This window comes from Trichoplusia ni, chromosome 9 (assembly GCF_003590095.1).
Source record: "Trichoplusia ni isolate ovarian cell line Hi5 chromosome 9, tn1, whole genome shotgun sequence".
Lineage (NCBI taxonomy): Eukaryota > Metazoa > Arthropoda > Insecta > Lepidoptera > Noctuidae > Trichoplusia > Trichoplusia ni.
Window position 1 is genome coordinate 972,850 of NC_039486.1, and position 24,569 is coordinate 997,418.

At 37.2% G+C, this 24,569-nt stretch overlaps 2 protein-coding genes across 2 annotated transcripts in view; one reads left to right on the forward strand and one right to left on the reverse strand.

Annotated features, from left to right (window-relative positions):
- The window catches only part of LOC113497184 (dynein heavy chain 2, axonemal), a 45,902-nt gene that overhangs the window by 19,279 nt on the left and 2,054 nt on the right, over positions 1–24,569 (reverse strand). The window contains exons 4-47 of the mRNA XM_026876599.1: positions 23,951–24,545; positions 23,605–23,809; positions 23,249–23,386; positions 22,720–22,866; positions 22,179–22,301; positions 21,735–21,829; positions 21,354–21,429; positions 21,035–21,160; positions 17,175–17,273; positions 16,855–17,094; positions 16,630–16,744; positions 16,311–16,559; positions 15,978–16,174; positions 15,628–15,907; positions 15,343–15,497; positions 15,053–15,228; positions 14,454–14,621; positions 14,204–14,371; positions 13,837–14,062; positions 13,603–13,722; positions 13,391–13,524; positions 13,002–13,272; positions 12,127–12,393; positions 11,619–11,690; positions 10,733–10,876; positions 10,186–10,284; positions 9,804–10,023; positions 8,969–9,131; positions 8,387–8,565; positions 7,796–7,988; positions 7,349–7,490; positions 6,974–7,111; positions 6,425–6,643; positions 5,853–6,096; positions 5,448–5,584; positions 4,935–5,090; positions 4,177–4,379; positions 3,522–3,707; positions 3,052–3,216; positions 2,547–2,659; positions 2,046–2,191; positions 1,466–1,649; positions 958–1,076; positions 438–544 (exon numbers count right to left, since the gene is read on the reverse strand). Coding sequence (XP_026732400.1) covers positions 438–544; positions 958–1,076; positions 1,466–1,649; positions 2,046–2,191; positions 2,547–2,659; positions 3,052–3,216; positions 3,522–3,707; positions 4,177–4,379; positions 4,935–5,090; positions 5,448–5,584; positions 5,853–6,096; positions 6,425–6,643; positions 6,974–7,111; positions 7,349–7,490; positions 7,796–7,988; positions 8,387–8,565; positions 8,969–9,131; positions 9,804–10,023; positions 10,186–10,284; positions 10,733–10,876; positions 11,619–11,690; positions 12,127–12,393; positions 13,002–13,272; positions 13,391–13,524; positions 13,603–13,722; positions 13,837–14,062; positions 14,204–14,371; positions 14,454–14,621; positions 15,053–15,228; positions 15,343–15,497; positions 15,628–15,907; positions 15,978–16,174; positions 16,311–16,559; positions 16,630–16,744; positions 16,855–17,094; positions 17,175–17,273; positions 21,035–21,160; positions 21,354–21,429; positions 21,735–21,829; positions 22,179–22,301; positions 22,720–22,866; positions 23,249–23,386; positions 23,605–23,809; positions 23,951–24,545 — 7,699 coding nt within the window. The remainder of the gene's footprint in view (positions 1–437; positions 545–957; positions 1,077–1,465; positions 1,650–2,045; positions 2,192–2,546; positions 2,660–3,051; positions 3,217–3,521; positions 3,708–4,176; positions 4,380–4,934; positions 5,091–5,447; positions 5,585–5,852; positions 6,097–6,424; positions 6,644–6,973; positions 7,112–7,348; positions 7,491–7,795; positions 7,989–8,386; positions 8,566–8,968; positions 9,132–9,803; positions 10,024–10,185; positions 10,285–10,732; positions 10,877–11,618; positions 11,691–12,126; positions 12,394–13,001; positions 13,273–13,390; positions 13,525–13,602; positions 13,723–13,836; positions 14,063–14,203; positions 14,372–14,453; positions 14,622–15,052; positions 15,229–15,342; positions 15,498–15,627; positions 15,908–15,977; positions 16,175–16,310; positions 16,560–16,629; positions 16,745–16,854; positions 17,095–17,174; positions 17,274–21,034; positions 21,161–21,353; positions 21,430–21,734; positions 21,830–22,178; positions 22,302–22,719; positions 22,867–23,248; positions 23,387–23,604; positions 23,810–23,950; positions 24,546–24,569) is intronic.
- On the forward strand, positions 17,415–20,420 carry LOC113497182 (sprT-like domain-containing protein Spartan). The gene is made up of 3 exons (XM_026876597.1): positions 17,415–17,823; positions 17,940–18,174; positions 18,397–20,420. Exons 1-3 carry the CDS (start codon positions 17,666–17,668, stop codon positions 20,107–20,109), a joined length of 2,106 nt encoding a protein of 701 aa, XP_026732398.1. The 5' UTR covers positions 17,415–17,665; the 3' UTR covers positions 20,110–20,420.

Below are 24,569 nucleotides of genomic sequence, written 5' to 3' on the forward strand. Positions count from 1 at the left end.
GGAAACAATAACACAAGTTAAGTCAAAGTCAAAGTATCTTTATTGTGTTGATTGAGTAGGTTTCAGGTGTTAAATAATAATAATACAGTACTACAATCAGCCTATTTAGGCATACAATAATTAAATCCCAGTCGGACAAGAAGATAATTTAAGATAAGGACGTAATTATCCTTATCAAATGTTTAAATGTTTTTCATCATCTATTAATAGACGCAGTACGAGTTTCGATAAAGAATTACGTTTAATAAATCAATCTGCAGTATCAAAAGTGTGAGTGAGAGTGTGAGTGTGAGGACTTTTTTGACTTTTGTGACTTTTTTAAACTTAAGATATCTTTTATTTATTTTGCGCGACAATAAAACCTATATACTTACTAACCATTGTTTTTAACAATCAACTAAAGCACGCCAGAAAAAATTCCTTCTAATGAGACTTACTTTTCTTCTGTGAGTCGATCGCTGAACACTCTGAAGCACTCGTGTATCCACAGACGCAGGAACCGCGACTTTGTGTTAGTGTAGTCTTTGTTGCTACGGAGCAGGCCCTGAACAACATTTTAACAACTAAATAGCAAATTAGAATTATTAAACAATCCGTAGCACGAGTTTCATTTCGTCAAGAGGACCTACTGCCGTTAATAGGTCTAAAAGTAATATTATAGCGCGTGTGGAAAAGAGATGACGCACTACCGCGTGTAATCCTGTGCCCCGTTTCGACAAAAATAATAAAAATACTTTAATACGCGGATCACAATATAAATCTTTGACATACTACCATTCAATAGAGAATAAGCAAAAAGTTGTACAGTTTCGTAACAATAAAAATATTTTAGCCAATATTATCTGATCTTATAAAGAGGAGTATTGTCTTCTCAAACATGATTTTTGATAAAAAATCGGGTGACCAAGTAAATATCATACCGACTCGTCTACTTGGAATTAAAGAAATTGCACATACCTGGAATATTTTCGATATATCTCGCAAGTTAAACAGGTAGTGCATCTTGTGCGGGGTGGGCAGAAGTTTAGCCACGATGTGGTTGAACATGTCGATAGTGGCTATCAGCACCGTTTTACCTGGATTTGATTGAGACAATTATATTACTAGGATGAAAGATAACAATGGGTGGTTGTAGTTGTAGGGAGACTTTACAGTGTTTATAATAAAATAATGACACCAGTTCATTTACGTGCGTAGAATTGATCACTACGTCAGCTCACTGCAGGGTGGCAATTTCACATTCTAGCATTTGGAAACCAGGTCTCCTTCATTTACCGTTTTGATAGTGCTGTCTTTCAGTAATTAAGAAAGTACTTAAAACTTTTAAAAATTCATAATAATACTTTGCCTGCAGTGAATTCAGTTCTATACCTAGTGCATACTCATCTACGTATATAACCGTAAGTCTGGTAAAACAACCAAAGACTGGATCAATGCGTAATTCTGCATCTGATTGACAGCTCACCAACGGACTTGGTCTCCTCATCAAAGTCCTGTAGATGCTGGCTGAGCATGGTGCCAAAGATCTTGACGAGCTGCGACTGCGTGGGCGAGGGGAGGTAGAAGGCGTGGAAGCAAGACAGCAGCCGCGGGGGCAGCGACGAGCGGGCCCCGCCCGGGGGACCCGCCGCGCCACACAGGACCATGTTCTGACAGGGGGCAACTAACATGCTTATATAAAGCAATGCGACTAAAGAGGCTGAATGCGATAAAATTGTGTGTCCAATGTTACCTAGAAATTTAAGATGTTAAGAAAATCTAAGTGATCAGGTAATGAAACTCGATCAAATGTAAGTCGATTTTAGCAAAAACCTATTTCGGCGAAATATTATTTGATATTGACTTACGAATGGAATATATAACGGAAAAGCTGAAAGGCTAAATAAATTAGTCATTTAAAACTTTATGACGACCTATTTTATAAACTAAACCGGAGGAATTGTAACGTTAGGCACCAAAGAACCAATCCCTGTAGCTTAAGTGGAGCACGTTGTCAGAGTCTTAGTCCTATTTCCAAATATCACCAAGAACAAGTATCTCCCTACCTTGACATTCTTCCGCCACTGCTTGGCGCGGTCGAACCAGTACCCATAGTCATGCCACAGCCGCACCAGCTCCAGGGGCGGCTGCGACCCGTAGTAGTCCCTCACCGGCATGTTGATATCGTCCATGAACGCTATCATTCTCTTACCTGGGAAGCGTTTAGAGGTGATAAGGTCAGTTTGAAGGTGTGTTATGAAATGGTTTCTTTTTTTATAGAATCGCTACTCTTTAAGAATTCATGATGTCCTCTTGCAACACTTACATTGAGAAGAGGATTTTCGTTTACAAAGTTATCGTCATTTAATTCACTGTTCTCATTCCATCCCTAATATTCCTAAACGTTAACACCAATTTGTAATTTTGTTACAAATATCATCTGATAAAGAAAATTTGCGGAGCGACTTGCGGAAATCCTACACATACTAAGTCGGTTTCATTTGGATGAAGAACAATTGAAGTCCCGTTTACTGGTATTTGCTAATCAGAGTGGGTAGAAGACTCACCTCCAGCCGGCACATAGTTCCCTTTGGTTCTCTTCTCGAGTCTCGACTCGATGATATCTTGAACGTTAGCTGCCGTAGTCTGAGCGGACATGTTGATCACTTGAGTACTATACCTATGATACAAATACACCCGTTTAGTTTTTTCTGCAATAGTTTGGGATAGTCTGGGACAGTAGGCAACTGGCAAGGTTATGCAGACAGTTAATCAACTAATAATAATAATAAAGAGATCAGTTTTCTTAATCTTGCAATTAAAAATCGAATGTAGAACAAAGTTGTATTCTGAAATAGGCATTATATTAGCAGTTAGTACTGCACTTGTTAACTCGAAATGAAAACAATATTTTCAGGTCCTAAATAAGAGTTAGTAACACCTGAGTTTATTTCGCTGTTTCAACTTAGCCAGTTAAGAAATTTTATCTCCAGCTAACGTAAAAACATATTTCACATTTAAAAGTGACATAACTTACAGATATGCAGCATTTCAGTAGGTAACCTGACTTACTTGGTAGGGTCTAGGTTGATGAGCGTGCCTTGTATGAGGTAGGTCTTTCCAGTCCCAGTGGGTCCTCCCAGGAGCACGCCGTAGCCTGCCTTCAACACTTTCAGCGCGATAATCTGGACGCGGATGAACTCCACCGTCGGGACCAGGATCATGTGAAAACCGCTCCTGTGTAGTCACTGGTAGCTACAGTATATATAATGAAGTAGATTCATTTGTTAGCAATAACCTTTTATTAATCTTCTTTTACATGATCAATGTATAACAATGACGGACTTGTGCCTGAGGCATTTCTACCAGTCAGAAGTAGCTTCATAAATAGTAGTAGGTAGTAGTAGTTCTAGAAAGCCAAGGTGTAAGGTGGTAAGGTAAGTGCGCAAAAACAAGGTGTGGGCCTATAGATGGTGCCCTGGTAATTTAAAGTGTACAAAAGTCATCATTCTTCACAAAGTGTTATTGAATAGGACACTAACGCAGGATTAAATCTCCAGCTATCGGGCAGCTTCTGCTCCCACGGTTTAAACTGGCGCAGTCTCTCGTCCACGTAGTAGTCGTACACGGTGTCTTTGAGCGGGAATATCCCCTCGTGCTCGCGTATCCAGTTGTCCAGCTTCTTACGAGGCTCGTCCTCCAGGGTAGCGCAGACAGACCATATCATCCTGCACGTGATAAAATAAAATATATAGTTTCTTGAGCCTAAGAATACTGCAACTTTTAATGTTGTATTTTTTTGGCCTTTATCGTTATAGTGAACACAACACCTGACGGCACGTTATCTTATATGTAAGATACCTGTTTGGTTAAACGGATGCGGAATGCAGAAAAAACAGGCGATGTATGCAAGTATGATGTGCAAATGCTCTTCGAGTAAGCATCCGGGATTTACTGATGACTTTAAACCTAGTATTCAAACCGCAGAGCATCTTTGAATAAAACAGACTCGTGATAAATAGAATCGCATTGCAATAGTCGAGTGGTGGACGCGCGATCGAACCGACAACAGCTGGCGACGGCAGTAGCCCCAGTCAGCGCAATAAAAGCGTTTAACATAAAGTGTCGTTTGGGCGCGTCAGTATCATCTTATAGTCGTGGATTGCAGTTATAAATGCCGAGGTGAGTGGGACATACGCGAAGAGGAAGCGCATCTTGGCGAGCCCCTCGTTGTCCTCCTCGTCGGGCGCGGGCGGCGCGGGCGAGGGCCGCAGCGCCAGCAGGCGGCACAGCGCGCGCACGCCCGTGAGCTCCTGGCCGCGCACGCTGGGGCCCTCCGCCAGCTGCAGCCGCTTCAGCTCCAGCACCGGCGTCAGGATCGACATGAAGTGGCGCCGCAGCTGCGCAACGGGGACCGCACTTACTATGCGTTACGGACCTAATTCTATCTCTCGTTTTGTAAATCGTAAATACGATGCAGCCTTTTTTATACAGAGCAAAAATTTAGCTAGCGGACGTCTTACAACTGAACTGAATCTTTCAAGAATTACAACTTATGTAAACTTTGATCACAAAGAAAGTAACTAATGCGTAGCGGCGATGCAATGCAAAGATTTCGCAGTATCTTTGTAAATAGTTGTTCCCAAGTAGCAAACGCACCCTTGTTTCGGTAGGTCAAGTCCGGCGCGACTATTTCCTGTTCCACGTTTCCAGTTTTTTCTCAGTAAAATATCGCACTGACACCGCTCCGAAATACCAAATCCGCAACATATCAAATAGTATTATAAAAAAGTTCGAGGGCCTATCGACTTTTTTATCATACTATTTGAATATTAAAACACTCAAATCTTTGCCTATCAATGTGCAGAAAGTTAAACCTTTGAACACTATTTTAATCTTGGATTCCTCACATCATAAAAAGACTATCGTTCTTCCTTCTAAAGAAATTTACTCACCATCTCTCTATAGTCAGGATCGTCGACGGTGTCTAGCCAAGAGTTGACGAAGGGCCACCAGCCCCAATCCTTGTAGTCGTTGTATACCATACCGTTACGGGAGACCGTGGCTGGCGATGCCACTGCCAAGTCCAAGGTCTCAATCAGCAGAGTGACCTGAATAAAATTTGATACAATAGTTACAATTCTGTATAAGACTATTAGTAGTAAGAATGTATTTGGATAGTGATATTCTGATATTAGCTATATCGAGTTTTGCGTTTAAACCTCTGAGAGCTCTTCTTTAAGCTTAGGGGTCTAAATTAAAGGGAACCAGTTAAGGACTTTAAAATCTTTAGATCTTTAAGATTTAGCACCCCGCTAGCCTAAGTATCTTTCAAATATTTATTATCTCTATCTCCCCTCTCTCTAATCTATTATTATAAAAACATTACTAAACTTATAAATACGTTAAATTTAGTATTTCATAAGGCTACGAACGACGGTTGCTTCATTACTATGTGACGTAAATACCTGCGCTGGCATAGAAATCCTCTCACTGTTGACCAACGTCAGCAGTTTGTTGTCATCCATCACAGAGTTCAGGTTCTCGATCCAAATGGCGTCCACAGGACCGTCAAATATTATCCACTTCATGTCGGGAGACTCATCTTAAGATAAGAACGGGGTTCGTCTTGCATTAGAACAATCAACAAAAGGGTACAGAAAAAAAAATAAACCTAACTAATTTTTTTCATGAGTTACTGTAATTTTTGTAAGTACTCCGGGTCACCAAAATAATTATTTCAGAGTCATCAATATTCAACCGTAGGAAAAGACTCGAACTTTATCCACGTTTATCCTTGGACGAAGCTTTAACTGACGTTTAGGTGAAATGCTGTACCTATTTAGATAAATTATCTTGAAATATTTTCCTACCTTGACAGGTAGTCCTCATGATAGAAGACAGGACTCCATCCTTCCATTCACCGGTAGCCAGGTTATACTCCCCGTACAGCTCTCCCAGGGTCAGAGCTTTTGGGTTGATCGGGAAGGGGTGGACCACCTCGAATCCCGGGACTTTCTCCCGGTGGAGTCGTGTGAGGGTGGCTGCTAACATCTTCCATGATACCGACTTAGCGGTATTCGTGTCGCCAAGGAGAATACTTGAGTGACGTGAATTCTGATCGAGTGAATAGGAACTTATAATATTAAATAATGGATATTTAAATAAGAGAACACAGCACCAGTGTGGTACGGAAATAGGTTACACTTTTTGGTACATCATTAAGTAAGAAACTTAATAGTGACGTGCTGGCTACTGGTTTACCATGAAGTGTCAATGGCAATAATCCAAAAATATTTCCTCTAAAATAAAAGCATCTTAAAACAAATTATGACTCGAATGCCAATCATACAGGAGCAAAACGAAAGTCAAATTAATCTAAAATCATAAATATTTTCCGAAAACATTTATTAACTTAATGGGAACATACAAAACAATGGCTAACCTTGGTCTCATACGTCTGTATAACTTTATGCAGGGCCGCCTTCACGGGCTGCAGCCCAGCGGCCCTCATCTCCGCGGTGATGGCCGTCTCCAGCATCTCGTAGTCCAACGTTGGGATCTCCACGTCGGGGAAGATATCCTGCATGATACCGTCGAACAGCGGCACGTCTTTGGCCGTTAACCGGGCTACGTTCATGTCTCGCATCGCAAGGATTACCATCTGAAAGACAATGTTGGTATTCAAGAAATATTGTCTTCTAAATTCTAGTTTATTGCACTGGATAGTTGCAAAGACGAAAAGAAAGAGTGTCATTTTTTTATATGGACGAGTATGCAGTTATATTGTAAGTACTAGCTGAGATGTGATGACAACGGGTTTATTCACAGAAAGATAGGTTTCTAATTTAGAGCGTTCAAGCAAACGAACAAACATTTCAGCTTTGTAATATTATAAGTATAATTAATATACGTTTACATAATAATATCTACTCAATTAAAGCAGCTTTATCCAGAGAATTGAAAAAATGTTTCACTTCGTTAAGTCAGTTACCTCTTGTTCAGGTAGATTAGGGTAAGCCCTCCTCTTGATACCAGCATACCGGAGCAGGGCGACCATGGATCGCAGACCGAAGTCGTAATGGGCCTGTCTGGACAGTTGCTGCATAGCCAGCTGGTATAAGGTGAACACCTGCAAATAAACTGATTTATATCGCTAAGCTAAAAGATCTTAACAGGCAAACAAAGTAGAAAATACATTATGTAAAAGTAATGAGATGGCCCTGATCTGGATACATACCACAAAAAAATGGATGGAAAAAGCAATAGATCGGACTATCGGACTGGAAAAATCGTAGGAAGACCTTTGTCCTAGAGTGGGACAGTGACGACTAACAAAAAAAAAGTGGTAAACAGAAAGGAATATTACCTTTTTGGCATTAACTTTATATGCGGTGAATCCATCAGAGAAGAGTGTATTCTCTGCAATGATGAGGGAATCCGGTACACACATGGCGATCGGACGGAACATGGATTTCAAATTATCTGGCAACTCGGTTCTGCCCGCATAACTGTTGTAGTAGACAAAACGCATATTATAGACGTCAATATTATTTGCACATTAATGGACAGAAACCTCCCTTTAACCAGTTTTTTATTCTAGAAATCTGAAGGAACAATAAAGGTTTATTTAGGACTTTTTAAACTAACTGTTACAATTCATTAAAACTACTTCTTAGGCTTGTTACTTGATTTAAACATGCACAAGTTGGTTGTTCAAAGAAGTTAAAGAGCAACTTCTTTTTAAACTTACCATCACTTGTACTTTACAATAACTAGTTTCTTAAATTACGAGACAAGACAAATGTTCACAGACCCAGGATTCATGGTGATGAATATCCCGCAGTTGGCATCCAGTTTGATCTCGCAGCCTTCGAACATGAACCGCTTCTGGAACAGCGAGAGAGCCAGCAGCACCGCGAGGATCTGCTGCGCGACCACGGACAGTACCTCGATGTTGATGCGGTTAAACTCGTCGAAGCAACCCCAGCAGCCGCTTTGAGCAATACCTGATTGAAAGCATAACGTATGATGTACCCTTACTATGTACCCTTTAAAAACTGTTTTTATAACATTGCAGTTGTGGCAGAGAGACGCCGTACACTGTCGCCATCAAACAGTAGGTTTGTTCATGTTTACTACTCTGCCTTACACGCGGTTTTCAAACTGAATAACAATACTTTTTAGTTAACGAGGTAGAAAATAAGCTCAATAAACGCGTGGGTTGTTGTTAATAAATTCAATGTATCTTATAGATTTATGACACCAAGCTACCAGACATGAACTTCTACAGTCAAACCCATTTTCAGGTGACAACTCAAGTCTTCGATGCTCATCGAATTTAGATAGCTAATGAACGAAAATACTTCAACACTTTAATTATAGTATGATTATTTAAAGTGTATACCCGAGAAACACTTAGCCATGGACTTGTAATCGAGTCCGTCAGAACAGTTGGTGACGACCACCCATCTGGCGAGCGCCCGGCCGAGATCCTTCACGGTCTCGGTTTTGCCCGTGCCGGCCGGGCCCTGCGGACTGCCGCCGCGGAACAGGTGCAGTGCAGTCGTAAGGGTTATGTAGCATCTGGAAAATAGCAATACCTATCAATTTTGTTTTCTTTTAGGTGTCTGCTGGATAGATTTCTACCGGATTATTCCTAAAAGATAATATAGATTCTACGTAAATTTTGATTTGATTTTTCGGTTGCTTGTTCTGAAGAATTTGCCTAACCCTAAGTTCGCCCCTTCGTGAAGTCTCGATAAACAGAAGTCTTCGGATAAGACTAACAAAGACGTCATTATACTTACTTTCTCCCACCAAAAATATCTTTAAGATCATTGCTTGTAGCACAGGCTACTATAGGCTTCCGAGCAGATGTTTTTGCCACTATGTAAACTGACATCTCAAATTTACTAAGTTACAACTAAGTTTCAGAGCACATAGTAAACTCATAACCTTCTCGCTCCTTCCTGGATTTCCTATTTACCTGTCAGTAAGTGGTGTGATGACGAGTCTCCCCGAGTTCCCGATGTACTCGTACGTGTAGATAGAGTTGGTGTTCGTCTGTTTGATGTAACAGTCCTCGCGCTCTCGGTCCCAGTAGAACTTGAGCTGGGAGAACCACTCGAATGCCGTTACGTTCATGCAACCTATATGTCGTATGGAATGTTGGTAAAGAAGTCTGGCATGATTAACTTAAGATATCATAGCAAGACCCATAGAGTAGGTGTCTACTTTGCAAGACTGTAGATAAAAGCATTGGCTGTGTTTGCTAAAAGTAGTTTTAAGAGAAGACTTTGGCTACTGCAATAAAGTATTTGATTATTGAGTAGCTACTATTCACCTTTATTTTACCTCTAAGCAGCGTAAATTCTAAGCACGCTCTCACTTCTCAAAATAACTAGGTACAGACTACAGATTATTCGTAAAATGTCATCAAAACTTCCATCACTGTATTTTCAGTTAATACATGCAGGTACTGAAACAGAGGTCGATACGAAGTTTTGGAGGACCTTTGACCCCACTACCTTCTGACCTTCGTAACTAAAACTGTTTGCGACCTTTACAGGATTACTGATTAAGAAACTATGTTTAGCACTTTAGGCCAGTGCCTAGGGGCCCACTATGACCAGAGGCCCAGCACTCCCGATGAAATAAAACAAATGAAACCACGCTAGAAGCCCACATTATTGACACTATGCATCTAAAAGCTCGATAATTTTTTCACTGAATGAAAATAACTTGGCCTTCACAGCTTCACAGCTTCACAGCTTCACAGCTTCACAACTTACTACCATACTACACATCAGAATAAATCGTACCCATTTTATACATTCTATCGACAGTGTCTCTCGAATGTATCTCGATGACACACAGCGCATTGACTTTACAGCGTAGAATCTTCGAGATCTCTTTCCTGGACATCATCTGAAGGGTCGTGAGGATCAGGTTCTGTTTCTTGCGCAGTTTCTTCAACGGTTTCTTTTCCTGCATAATCTCGCAGCGACAGAGGGTGCGAGTGCAGTCCGATGTCCATTGTATCTAGATTTTTTTGCGGATCAAATTACTCCAATAGAACAGAATTACTATAAAATTGGAAAAACACTAGGCCACTGAGAGGAATCAACAAAAACACAAATAACTACAAGTAGAAAATAAACCAACGAATACAAGTTCTACTGCGTGCTACATGTTGTATCTAACCTTGCTGGATGTTATTCCTAGTTGACCAGGCCAATCATTGATCCATTGCTCCCTCTGATATCGACACTTTCTTAAAGCAGCTCGTGTCAATATTAATTGCTGGAAGAAGGGTGCACGTGGTAAAAATATTTTTTTTTGTGGTGAAACAATAAGTTTTTAGACTTCTGAAGGTTTTTTTTCCAGGCTATGATATCTTTGGCTTCTTATTTCAAGTAAGACACTAAATTCCTTGTTAACATCAATGATATTAGTATGGTAAGACTGGTTCTATCATTGCAAGCACACCAGTTGGCTTAGAACCGACATTAAGCATTTAGAACTCCAACAAATATGTTAAGTGTCAGTCCTCTGCTACGCTCGGCCAAGAAAGAGGTCCATCATCGTTTTTGCATCATAGTACAACAGGGTTGATTTTCCCAAGCAAAAAAATTAAGACTGCCACTACCGTCTACCTTATCGCTTTTTTACATGCGAATTAAATTCCTCCTCCTTTCTTAGTCGACCTTTCCTAATATAGAAGGTTAATATACCAGTAAGAGTTTCTTACATCTCTGAGCACTACCCTCATGGTGTGCTCCAGCCCAAGCAGCCAGGACTCTGCAGGCCCGTCCAACACCAAGTTATACTTCCACTCAATACACTCCCCATCTTCAGACGTCATAGCTTTGGCTACGGGCAGACCTAGGGGGTTCTGTAAAATATTGCTTGAGTAGAGATAAATGGATATTATTGCCAAGTCCATACGTCACATCAGCCAATGTCAGTCATATTCAACCTGTGGTTCACCAGGATTAAGTTACTGGCCAAAGTTGAAACCGATTTTTTTATAGCTATTAAAATTTTAATTTTGCAACTATTGTTCCATATGGACCTCGACCCGTTCATGGTGTTGATAGGGTTGAGTTTGACTGAGTTAAGTGACATAAAATTTTAAAATATACTAAGTATAAACAGCGATTTCAAATTAAGTAAGGTATAAAACATATTCAAAGAATAGTAGTCTTCATAGTAAAATTAAGTAATCAAGCAATTTATTTACTCGTGACGTTGCGCAACTAGTCTACCACAGTATCAGAAGACAGCTAAGTTACTTGATATGAATAAAACAATATTTAATCAAAATGCTTTTTAATAATAACCTCCATAAATACAACCATTACTCTACTACAAATATACAAGAATGATATTTCCTTGCAGTGCTTAGTCCAACAAATTGAAAGTGCCGCTTACACCATCATTATTCATAGAGCCTTGTCCCAAAGGTGGGACGGCCTCTTTTTATTGCCATTGTCTTTTTTCCTCACCAATCTATGTTTTTACGCTTTACTAGCATCAAAATATTTCCCATATGTAGGACCATGTATTTTTTCTGGTAAAGTCAGCATGATCTTCAGCACTGCCTTCTTGGTTTCATCATCACGGCAAGACCATACTAAATGTAGGTAGTCATTCAATAAGCCTTGAGCTTGAGAACTGGGATGATACATTAGTAGAATTACTAGGGCCTGGAAAAATAAAATTTTATTGATTTGATTACAGACTGATGCCATATTTTATAAAGGTTCTTGACAAATGAAAGACCTCACATTAACAATTTCAGAAATGAAAAAAATAAGAAATTAAATCAAGAAATAAATTATGCTATGCTTTAATACATTTGTTTAAGGTACTTAAAAAAATTACACAATCTTATATTGTGTAATAGGCAATTAGACAGACAGTGTCTTTTTATACAAACACATTAAAACAAACAAAATACTGGTTTTCATTTTAGTGATAATTTTGATATGGGATATTGGGCTTTATTGCTCCTTTACATTTTTCAAGTTGCAAACTATTTTTAAACTGGGTTTTTAGACTAAAAGCACCAGTACTACCTGTTTCAAGTACCAACAAAAATTGAGTATACAATAATGTTCAGTTGTACCTAACAAAACTTACTCTCACATACAAGGCGGCCTCATTAACATCTTTAAAGTTATGTACCCACGGCGGACACTTCTTTAACAGGTACAGCAACTTGTTCCAGTTGTGTGAGTATATGGCTTTACAGCAAGCTATCCTGTACACAGACTTAAAGGACTTTATATCACTGTCTTGGTATTTCACATTCATTCTATTCTGTTGTACTTTGAGGAGGTTTCTCTTACAAAATAATTTGATTGGATCCGTGACTTGTGGAGCCTCCATCAAGTCTATAACTTTTTTCTGTAAAAAAATTGTATTTAAATGAGTGGTAAATATGAGTAGTCGCTAAATAAGCTATGTTAAATAAAAATTGTACTACAAAATAAGATACATTGAGTGATAGATGATATAAATTAAGTAAAATTAGTTAATAATATTTGTTTACCAAATAATATAACCTTTAAGCATGAGACTCAAACAAGTTAAGGTTAATAATGAGTTATCTTGTTCTGCATAAAATCGTATATGTTGTACGTGATTATTTCGCTATCTTTGTTTAATGTTACTAAACTTTACAAGAAAACATAGTAAAATGCTTGATATTTACCATAGTAGACATGGGTACGAAATGACATTTTTTCAGTATATCTTCCATTATGTTTCCAACAATTCAAATAAATTAGACAAAAAACTATCTTTTGCAAAACTTCAAATTAATCAATTTTTTTATAGTTAACAATTTTACGCGATTTTATTTTTATTTTTGACAGTATGTCTTTGTTTACTTAATGTCAGCCAGTTGTATTACCACAGACTAAATAAGCTTATGTTTCAAACTTGTCGAAATTAAAATGTTGCCATGAGTTGAGGAAATTCTACTAAATCTAAATTTTAACGTACGACTTTACCTTATCAATCCTGATTCTGTTGACGTTATCGAAGAGCTTTTTCAAATGAACTTGGATCAGTGAAGGCTTCTTTGAATTACCAAGAATCTCAAGCAGATCATCATTGGAAATAAAGTAAAATCTTGGGAATATCTGCCGTTTCGTCTCGAGATACTTCTCAAGAGCTCGAAGAATGCCATCCAAATTATCAACCATTTGGTTCAGTTTATTGAATAGGTAAGGTGCTGGCTTGTATATACATGCTTCTATTGCATTTTTGCCAGCATACATACTGTTTTATAAGAAATAACATTAGTAACTGAAATGGACCACTGTACCAAGCTGTATGCAATATGGACGCTACTAACTTGTCAGAAGCTGTAGCCTCAATATTCGTTTAGGGAACTTACTTGGCTGTAATTTCTGTCCAATCGGCTGTCAAATCGTCAAAAATAAGAACTTCATTCGGTAATTGCTTTCTGATATCTTCACCGCTAAAAATACTTTCAAGGTAAAGGTAACGACGTTGGACTTGTAAGGAAATCTAGTAAATAAAAATCATGATCAGAAAACCAAACTTTAAAATTATCAGATAAATTATTTTATTTAGAAATGTTCTTACTTCGATACATTCTGCAACATAACCTAACGACTTTTCCCAGTAATCTACTTCTTTTATAAACGGCTCAACATATTTCGTGGACTTCATTGACGATAGCTGCACTTGGTGATCTTCAAGAAACTATGCGGCATAGAATGATAAGCTTTAGTCTGGATTAAACAAAAAAACTAATCTATTGTCGATTAATTATTGGGCAGAATTTAGCGTCGGTATTTTTGACATAGCAAAACAAACCTGCATAACATCTTCAACATTCTTAATCCTATAAATGTCACCCTTATGATGTGACATCTCAAACGTTGTATTCTTCCACACCTCTCTTATAGCTTTAAGTCCATTTTCTATGTTCAATTCCATGGTTGCAGCGTTGGATATTTCAGCTATTTCTTCTGCGTAAGCTTGGAAATTGAGCCTCATAATAAGTTCCAGCTTAAAATCTTCAGAATTTTGGTCGAAATCGCTGTTTGAATAATGTTTTTAAGGAAATGGGTGTCTTGGGGAGTTAGAAATATTAACACTACTAATGAATTAATTAACTAAATATTTATTCTCTTCTGATAATTTGCATTATTATTAAAATAATGATGTGTATGCTACTTACACTCCCATAAGTGTTTTTATTCTATCCCAGTGCCGTTCTCTCATGCAGGGGTTCTTTAAATCACCGATAAGTGGAAGAGTTCGTCTAAACGCGTCGACTTTAATCCTTGTTGTCTCGATAATTTCCCAATTTTTATCCTTAAGCTGGCGTGCAAGACGGTTGAAATTTCTAAAAATGTGATAAATGATATTATGAAAATTGCATTGCAAGTAACTTCTTCCGATTTACATGTATGTTCTCAAATGTCTACCTAAACAAACTCATTATATTTTCTTCCATTTCGTCTGTCTCCATTTCCCAGAAAGTTTGGGTCTTATATTTCTCCCAGGACTCCTCCCATTGGTTCACCAAGCCCCAAACCTCCTCCAATTTCTCCAGCTCCTTCTCCATCTTCAGAAGATCCAGATTCACTGGAGTACTGGAATATCAACTACTTATGATTATAACTAACTGAAAAGTGAGCAGTATGAAGTAAACCATGACTACAACAATTTCATTTGCGATCTACCATGATTCGTCAGACAAATGTATTATTTTTACCAATTAATCTGGTATTATATGTAGGTAATAATTATTACTATGCAAAGGTATCTTATTTCGGGGCAATAGTATACAGGTAAATAAATTCGGTATACCTGCGGATATAACTGCGTCTTTTTTGTGTAAATAAAATATCAAGCATACATTACGGCAGTAATAGTCGAACGCCAGTATTATAAAATGAAATACTGATGATGCGACTAAATGTAAAAATATAATACGATAGTTTTCAAAGATTGCATTAAAAGATTATGATAATGTATATCATGATAGCTAATGACTAAATTACTGAGACATTATTGGCTTTACGTTAAGTTAAACACTGCAAGGCCATCGCGTATTTGTTGCTCTTGAGCTCGCAATGCGTTAAGTTGTTCTCTGAAAGCTTTTAACTGAGCCAGAGCGTCTTTGCCAGATATATCAGAAGTAACGGGAGCAGTTTTATAAAAATCTTCGCAAAATTCTTTAGCGGCTTCTTTAAATACCTGAGAGGAAAATAGTGTGGAATGTGAAACTGAAGTAGTAAACTAACAACAAATGAAAGAAGTCTTTTTAAGTTTGTGATGGATTTCGATTTTAATACTTATTATTAAACTTACTTCAGCTTGATCCAGTAATCCGTTTTTGAATTTGTCTTTATTCATTTCAAGAGCTTTCTTAGCTTCTTCTAAGACTGATAAATATTCTGCCCAGAGAACTGGTATATTTTCATGCCGCGTTACCATATCATTGCTTAATTCAACTTCAAACTTCGCTATAATAAGATAATTAGTATTTATAGACACGAACATTATTATTATTATTTACTTCAACAAAATAAATTGGACTCTTCTTGTTAGCATAAAATTGGTTTGTACTATTTATTGAACTAGTGACAAGATTACCTAATGTTGTCATTTGATCTGTTATAGGAGGAAAGGTCTTCTCGACTGTCTGTATTTCCATTAACAAACGATCGTAAGTCTCTATTGCTATTTGGAGCTCTTTTAAGTCCATTGGCACTTTCATTGCTTCCTCGCTGCTTTTTTCAACATAGTTATAGACGACATCAATATCATTTTCTGTAATCATTCTGAGCAGCTCTCCTAACTTTGTTTGCCAAACAATGCAATGGGCTATAATAGACTTTTTTAACTCGCTTGAGTTAAGAGTAATAAAATGGATCTGTGACAAAAAAAAACGTTTTAACTCAATTTAATAACAAAGAACAACTTGGCATATTGCAATTTCATACCTGGTTAATAGTCTCTTGTATCTGTACGGAATTAGCGAGATTGCTATAATTTATAATCAGGTTATCAAACGCTGCAGCAGAACATTTTTCATCGCGGTAATGTGTTAAAAATTCCTCTTTATCTACTTTCCAGATGTGCGAATAAGGTTCCCACATTGTAAGGTGCTCATTTACAAGATTTATATTATATTCGACTTCTAAAATGTAAAATTTATGTTTGTAGGTAACAATTATTAATTACAGTTAATAGATAACAGTGCAACAATTACGTAAAAATAGCGTGAGCTTAAAGTAAACTGTAAACATTTTTTTTAAGCAATTGAATGACTGTACCGTCGCCGATTAACGCTTGGAGCTTATTGCAGTCTTGATCAGCTTGTATAACTTCGTAGAATTTTTTCAGACCACCCGCTGGTAAAGCAAACTTTTCATAAAGTCGTGGAACTGTACTCAGAATGTGAACGACTTCATCCAAAACTGTCGTAAATGTTTCCTTGATATGGTCTTTTGTAGGTATGTAAGTTATTTCTTTGCCAGTGAGGTATAAATTCATTTTTATCAGTGGCGAAGGAGCCATAGTTCCTACGGAATTAAAAAATAATTAAAGTAATGTTCAACAGATCTCTTGCAATGATTGTGTCTTTGGTCTCACCGTCTCCATGAACGCATTTGTACATGTTTTGCATCGTGGATTTGACTCCCAGCCTAAGAGCATCTTCCAAAAGTCGATCAAATCTTCTAACATATTTTATCCAATGCTCTGCCATCTTTTAAAGTAAAAAAAGGGTGATGGTCGCATTACAAAATCATCTTATGATCAATGTAAACCTTATAATACAAGATAATTCATTAATTTAATTAGGAATATTATTCTTACCTGTGTTATATAAGCCTCAAATCCTTCGTATACAATTACAAGGTAAATTACTATTACTTTATACATATCTAATACAGCATCCATAGCTGTACTTTCCATTTTTCTTATTTTTGCTCGCAGTACTTGGATATCGAAAACATTATAAATATCAAATTCGATAAATGGAGTATCGCAAATTTTTTCCATGATTTTTACCAAATTAATATTGCAGTTTTTATACGTTGTCAAAAAATCTTGAAGCTGCAAATATAGTAATAAATTAATATTTTTATAAGAATTGAATGGAAAATGGAAATGTGTAGGAAAGAAACATCACATACTTCACCAATTTGCATAACACAGTCTGCAATATATGCATCTGACATTGTAGAGGTCCAAGTTAATTTCGTGATACCTGGTTGCACTTTTTTTTCACAGGCCTAAAAATAAAATTACCGTTTAGTAGATTTTTTTAAATTATGTAAGCCCTTTTCTTTAGCTTTATTATTCTCCTCCTAAACATTAATCTTCCAGCCAACTATTTTAAGACATTTAACAGTCCTTGTTTTATATGAATACTTCATATCGTTTTTTTTTAATCAAAATCCCGTACTATTTGATATACTTATTCCTAAACATTTTGTGAATTGTCAGTTGTCATGGTTTATGTCAAAACTACCACCAGTCAACCAGGCTGAATCACCTGAATGTCAAATTCAAATAAAATTTTGTCAACAAAGACTTGAAAAGGCTGTTGTTATAGCGATTCATTTTATCGATATGATTTTAATGATACAATAATAACGCTTTAATGATATAATTTTTAATAAAGATGAATCTCGGTGATCCCGAATTAGAGTTCATCGACCCTACACCGAATGTTCATGCGTTGTTTATAAGTTTTGATAAGTTATTTTTTTGGACTAAGTTAAGTAGCAGAGCGGTTGTAAGATGGAGTAAAAGAATGTATTCATGTGCCGGTATATGTTCGTAAGTAATTTTTTTAGAAAATATTCTCCTAGGCCCTTATAAACATCGCGTACAAAATGTCACCTTAAGCCACTGATTTGAACACATTCCTATAATATTTAATTATTTTATTCTAGGTATGAAGGTGGAAATGGTCTATGTGATATAGCTTTAAGTGAACCGTTACTAAAGCTCCGGCCACGTAAGGATCTAATTGAAACCCTGCTGCATGAGATGATACATGCATTTCTCTTTGTGACAAACAGAGACCAGGACCGAGACGGCCACGGCCCCAACTTTCAGGCCCACATGCACAGGATCAATCACTCTGCAGGTCTTAACATAAGTATTTACCACACATTTCATGATGAGGTAAGGTTCATTACTTAATTATCTCTCTGTACTTAAAAAGTTGTGCTACTGACAAAAAGCAAGTGTTATGGAAAACAATGCATATTCTTTCCCCTTAGGTTCTATAAAGCTTTACTATTTAAAGTAGTTTATGCTTGGTTTAGCTAATGTTACACCGAGTGCCCATAACAATATTATTTCTTTATATATAATTTTAAGGGTGGATACATATTTTATTTACAGGTGAAGCTTTATCAAACTCATTGGTGGAGATGCAATGGCCCCTGTCAGAGCCTAAGGCCCCATTTTGGTATAGTTAGACGTTCAGCAAACAGAGCCCCAGGTCCTACCGACTGTTGGTGGCAAAGTCATAAAAATAAGTGTGGAGGGACTTTCATTAAAATAAAAGAGCCTGAAAAGAAACAAAAATCTAAAGCAAAGAAAGAAGTTGAAAAATCTAATCAAGACATTACAAAATATATTACTAATTATAATAATGTGCCAATCAATAAGCCTGGTAAACCGGTACTCAAAGATGCCAATTCTGATGTTAATAAACCAATAATTAAAGGTAGGAAAAATAATGCAAGCACCATTGTAGTTAGTAAAAAAGGAGCTGTTTTCAATCCTACAGTACCTAAACCATTCTCAAAGCCAAGCCAACCTATAATACCATCAGTCATTAAAAGTGGAAACACCATTGGTACTGCAAGCAATACAAGTAAACCTTCTGATGTTGTTAACACTGTGAGAAATGTTTGGGCAACAAAGAAAATACAAGGTGTCCCTTCAGCACCTCCCAACAAAGACCTTGAAACTGTAAGGAACATATGGGCTAAGAAGCAAATACCGGTTATTAATCCAGGACCTGTTATAAAAGTTGAAACTAGTCCAACAACAAATAAGCCACTTAAAAAGCTTGGGATAAATTCTCCTAGTGCTAAACTTGGAGCTTGCAACCCCAAAAAACATAAGGCTGATGCATCAGATGTAAAGTCTCCTCCCACCAAAATGAAGAAAATTTCTGACTACTTTAATGCCACAACTATATTGAAAGACCTGTATGGGGATGATTATGAGTTGACAAAAGCAGAAAATACTTCAAAATTAATAGCAGTCAAAGTACAAATTGTAGATTGTCCTATATGTCATGGCAAATTTAACAGTGATGAAATTAATAGCCATATAGATGAATGTTTAAATAAAGATGTCATTGAACAATTGTGTAATGATAGTTCAGAGAATGTCCAGGATATAAAATCTACTCAAAGTATTGTAATTGAATCAAATGTACGATTAATTGGTGATTTAGCAAAAATGCCAGCATTTAAAGGGAATCCTAACAAAATAAATAATAATATAGATTTGACAAATTTAAATGATGAGAATAGTGATAATATTAAAAATGAGAAGATAGAATCTAGAAAATCTGAACCACCACAGTCTTGGACGTCTGAAGACAAAAATTTAATTGAAGCTTTAGTTGATAAAATAAATGATCAAAATAGAAAGCAAAGCTCCAATAGAGACAACAAGCCACTTAAGAGAAGAAATACTGTAAGTTTTATTACTGAAAGTAGAGGTGATAGTTTACTACATATAAATAAAAGGGAAGATGAAACAACACCTATAGTTGAAATAAAATCAGAACCAAGAACGAGTGGAGAAGCTGAAGCGTTTGGGCAGACCTGTCCGTGTTGTGGAAAGAAATTCGACAAGCCAGTTGAGCAGCATCTTGACGAATGCCTGGTCTTCTTTGACAACAATGACATAATTTCTGAAGGACCCAGCACCAGCTACTCTAACAACACTACTATAGTAATAGACGATGATGATGACATTTTCGATGAGTCGCAAATATTAAACGCGACGGGAACAAAAACTCCTTGCCCATGCTGTATGGAAATGGTTGAGCTAAGTGATATGAATGAACATTTAGATACGTGTTTGCAGTGAATAGTGAAAGCTTAAGATGAAATAAGATTTTGGTATTACTATTTATATAATGGTTAGTTGGTCTCATTACCAATAATACCGGAGAATTCTGTTGGGCTAATAAAATTATTCCGTTTTTTAATCTTCTTAACATGATTCTGTCTGGTTACCAATCATACGACTTGCCATAGATAGAAAAGATAATTAAATAAACTCTCGTAGTAAGTCAATCAAAAACCAGGATTCTAATATTGATATATCTCACCTGCTTATTGTTTAATGAATAGTTTTAATTTGTTACGTATTTATAATAATTATTATGTCAGTTAATAAATAAATAAATAAATAAATGCGGACAACATCACATACATTGTTCTGACCCAAAGTAAGTTGCTAAAGCACTTGTGTTATGGAATTCAGATACAACGAAGGTACCACAAACACCCAGACCCGAGACAATGTAGAATGTGAATTTTTACATTGACCCGACCGGGGATCGAACCCGGGACCTCAGAGCTAGCGACACCTTGAAACCGGTGCGTACGCCACTCGACCACGGAGGTCGTCAAATAATAATATTTGTTCATTTTGTGTGTTGTTGTATTTATTTGATTAATTTTGTTGATGGTGATATTGCTACTATAATAATTATGTAAAAGACTCATGTGATATTAGAATAAATTGAGATTATGAACTTTTTTATATTTTGCTTTTTTTATTTGTTTAACTATAAGGGTTTTTCATCATACCCTCTTAGTCCTATGAACACTTTATACCTTTAACTATTTTTTTTTATAGAGAGAAAATCATTAATTAAATATAAATAACCTTGCCAAACGACTTTTTCTAACTGCGATTTAAAACTGTCCAAAATTACTAACTCCAAATTGGGAAAATTAAACTTTTCAAGGTTTATTTATTGCGAGATGTTTCCAGAGCTACTTACCAAAATTAAAGGTTTGAACAGTAATCGCTCCTCATCGGACAGTGAGTCTAGGATCTTGTTGTACCCCTTCACTACAGCTAACACACTTTCATAAACATAATGTACTGTCTTGCTCTTCATGAACACCTGTAAACATTAAATGTAAAGATAACTCATAGGTTTTGGGTACTAAGTTCATCGAAAAAAGCATCTGTTCTCCCACGGACTTTTTAAATTACAGATACGGAATTTTGACATGATTTTTACAAGACAGTTCCATAGTGGGGGTTTTCGATAGACGTCAAAAAAAATTGTTGGAAAAGTTGTTAGTTCACATTACCTGAAAAGCATGGACTGGAATATCCATACAAAGATTTTCCCAGTGAGCTGCTTCTTTACAGAGTTCCAAAATGTTCCTGAAAGTAGATGATGTGACAAAGTTACATCCCTAACTACTCATATTATAAATGCGAAAGTAACTCTGTCTGTCTGTCTGTTACGCTTTCACGTCTAAACCACTCAACTGAATTTAATGAAACCGGTACCGAGATAGAGTTGACCTTGAGAACGAACATAGGATAGTTTTTATCCCGGATTTTTGAAGAGTACTCTTGGAAACGCGATATAACCGACCTCGACTCGGGCGAAGCCGCGGGCGAAAAGCTAGTATGCTATATAAGTCATTCGTCATTCATTCATACTTTAAATTGTAAATACTTACACATCGATATTACACTCAAGGAGACCAGGATTCTCTGCGCTCTTCCTCATCAGAGTCTTGTTGAGACCGGCGCCACACTTGTCATCTAAGTTGTGCTGTATGTGAACACAGAACGGTAACTTAATTGAAAACACCGAATACTCTCCCTTTAAAACGGGTGACCAGGAGGTACAACTTTTTCATCTAGCACGTTTCAAATGGAGTGACGCGTGGACATTCAATTCCATACACAAATATGGGTTTTAAGCTCGCTTAACGTTTTATTATCCTCTACATAATCATTATTTTTATCTAACTTTTGAGCATTCTTAGGTTTCTTTTTAAGTGGCACTCTCTTTTTCCTGGTTTACCCAAATGTCGGTCTTATCCAGATTCGACCAGAATTCTTATTTGTTACTACTAGTTTTTTTCCAGAGAAGCGATAAGATACATATAAGAGCTCACCGTCCAGGATATCCACAGTTCTCTTATAGCGACGTCGATGGCCCCCATCAGCCTGTTCACATGCATGATCACGTCTTCAGAGTTGCTGCACGGCAGCAGCCAGGCAGAAGCGTCAGACATTATCTGCACATTCATTTATAATACTAATTATGGCCTTTAGCTAAATGTTTATTCTACCTAGTCTTTGCACGATGTTATCCAATGGCTGGCAAAAAGTTACCCCAAATTCGTTAACAATGGGGTTGACGACAAATTTTTTTTCAGTGTTCAGTGTTTTGTTTTGTGTTTTTTTATTTGACTCGAAGTATAAATTGGTTAAATTACTTAGTTAGCTTACAAGCCCTTTCTCCTAAACTTTAAAGTATCTTCTTTTATTTTTCTTTTCAATCTTTTAGTTTTTCAATTTATGCAATTTTAGTTTTTCAGAAACAGGATAAAATGCGTGTCTATTATTTACCAATTATCTAAGTAAGGTGAAAAAAGGATTACAACGATTGCTACAAAGATTGAACAGACAAAAAGTTATAAGAAAGAATCTCACTTGTTTGAGGTACATAAGTCTGTTCTTCCGCATCTTGAGCACGGTGGCTCTGCCGGCGAAGGAAGGCAGATCTGCGGGATGCTGGCTGCGCATCGACACCATGTCCTTCTTGGTGTCCTGCACTTCTTCGCTGAACATTGCCCATACCTGTGAAGCCATAGTGACATACATTGTATGTTTGACCATAACATGATCGACTTTAATTGTAGAAAATAATAGGAAACATGACAGTAGATAGATTTTTGATGAAAACATTCTTCAAGGATGCACTTTTTCGTAATTCCTTCAAAAGAGTGAAGCAGTGCATGCTGTACCTATGTCACAATTTTATGTGTTAGCTGTTTGATTGGACTCGGATCGGTTTAGAATTAAGCTAATTTTTTTCATAATGGTGTTAGGGTTTAAACCAGTTTTAGGCACTATGCAAATTTAAGCGAACTGAAATGTCTATTTTGACTGGGCCTTGCTTCTATTTCTTACTTTAAATACCTCATTTTCTAGTGGGCAACTATGGGTATATGGGAAATACCTCAGCCGTCTTTCGCTTGAACACACGTTTCAGATTCTTTCGCTTCGAATAATTGTTGAGGGAGTAAAGAGCAACCACTGCTTCTTCGACATGGTTGACTCCTTCAAACACGGTATCCACCAGGTTCTCTATTATAATCTGGAAAATTAGTTAATTTTAAAATTAAGTCTTTTTTCTTAACTTGATAATTGTGAAACCGATTAAAATGCCGGTAGACGAATAACTAATTATAGTCGACTTTTTTATATCACAATTCAACACGTAATTCTGATTAAACAAATAATTTATCACAAACTAAAATGATAAATTTATACCTATATCTACACATACAAGTTTTCAAAGGGATACATATTCACCTCAATATCCTTGATGATAGTCCTGAAAGCGAGGATGTCATCGTACCAGGAGGGCGCCTGCACGTCGAGGATGGTCCCAGCTACACCCTTCACATCGAGCAGCGCGTCAAAGAACATCCGCTCCACCTTCTCGCACTTGGCCTCGAACTGGTCTCCCCGAGCGCCGCCGAAACACGGCTTGTTAATCATCTCAAACTCATTGATCCTAGAAATAATAGGATATTACCACTGAAGCAGCAGCTAACAGCAGTCGCAAAGTATAAAAGTGCTTTTTAAAGGGTGTTGTCGGTATTAGCATTTTTGTCACAATGGAAAACTAGAATTTGAGAATATAGACTTATCTTACCTTCCAAAAATAATCATACAGTTACAAACATCGAGCATATCGAAGCATCTCTGCACAAACGAGTCGATATAGTTGAATATAGACCCTGTGTCGAGCTCCCAACTGCCAGGATTCACGTCATTATGCGCTTCCGCCATCACATCATATATCTCCCTGTACCGCTTGCAGCAATCGATACACTTCGAGAACTCCCCTAACGCCCTGACCGTGTTACCATCAAACAGTTCCTCCAGCTTAATATAATTCCGGCATAAAATTATAATTTGGTTGCTCAAAGCTTTAAATAAATTCGTGATCCTTGATTCTGAGTTGTAAGTAGGGGACTCCATCCATATGAATCGGAATAGGTTAATTATTTGCGGGATGTGCTTGGCTATCTCGTCGGGGTCCACCACACATTCTAGGACGGCGCAAGGTTGCGTGATGACCTGCAGATACTCTATGTTGTTAGTGGCTTCTCGTATCTTCTGGACAATCTCCTCGCAGAGAGACTGGAACTGGTGGATGAATGTCGAGTGAGTGGTCACCAGGATCTTAGTTATATGCTTCACTGCTGGGTTCTTTAATTGGTGAAGTAAAGCGTTGAGGTTCTCATCTGTAATAACACAATTTGATAGAT

Bases quoted from the DNA above. Each gene is read 5' to 3' on its own strand.
- LOC113497182 (XM_026876597.1), top strand. From the start codon at position 17,666: ATGAATCTCGGTGATCCCGAATTAGAGTTCATCGACCCTACACCGAAT. The intron at 17,824-17,939 runs GTAAGTAATTTT...ATTTTATTCTAG, and splicing joins TCATGTGCCGGTATATGTTC to GTATGAAGGTGGAAATGGTC. The intron at 18,175-18,396 runs GTAAGGTTCATT...TTTTATTTACAG, and splicing joins ACCACACATTTCATGATGAG to GTGAAGCTTTATCAAACTCA.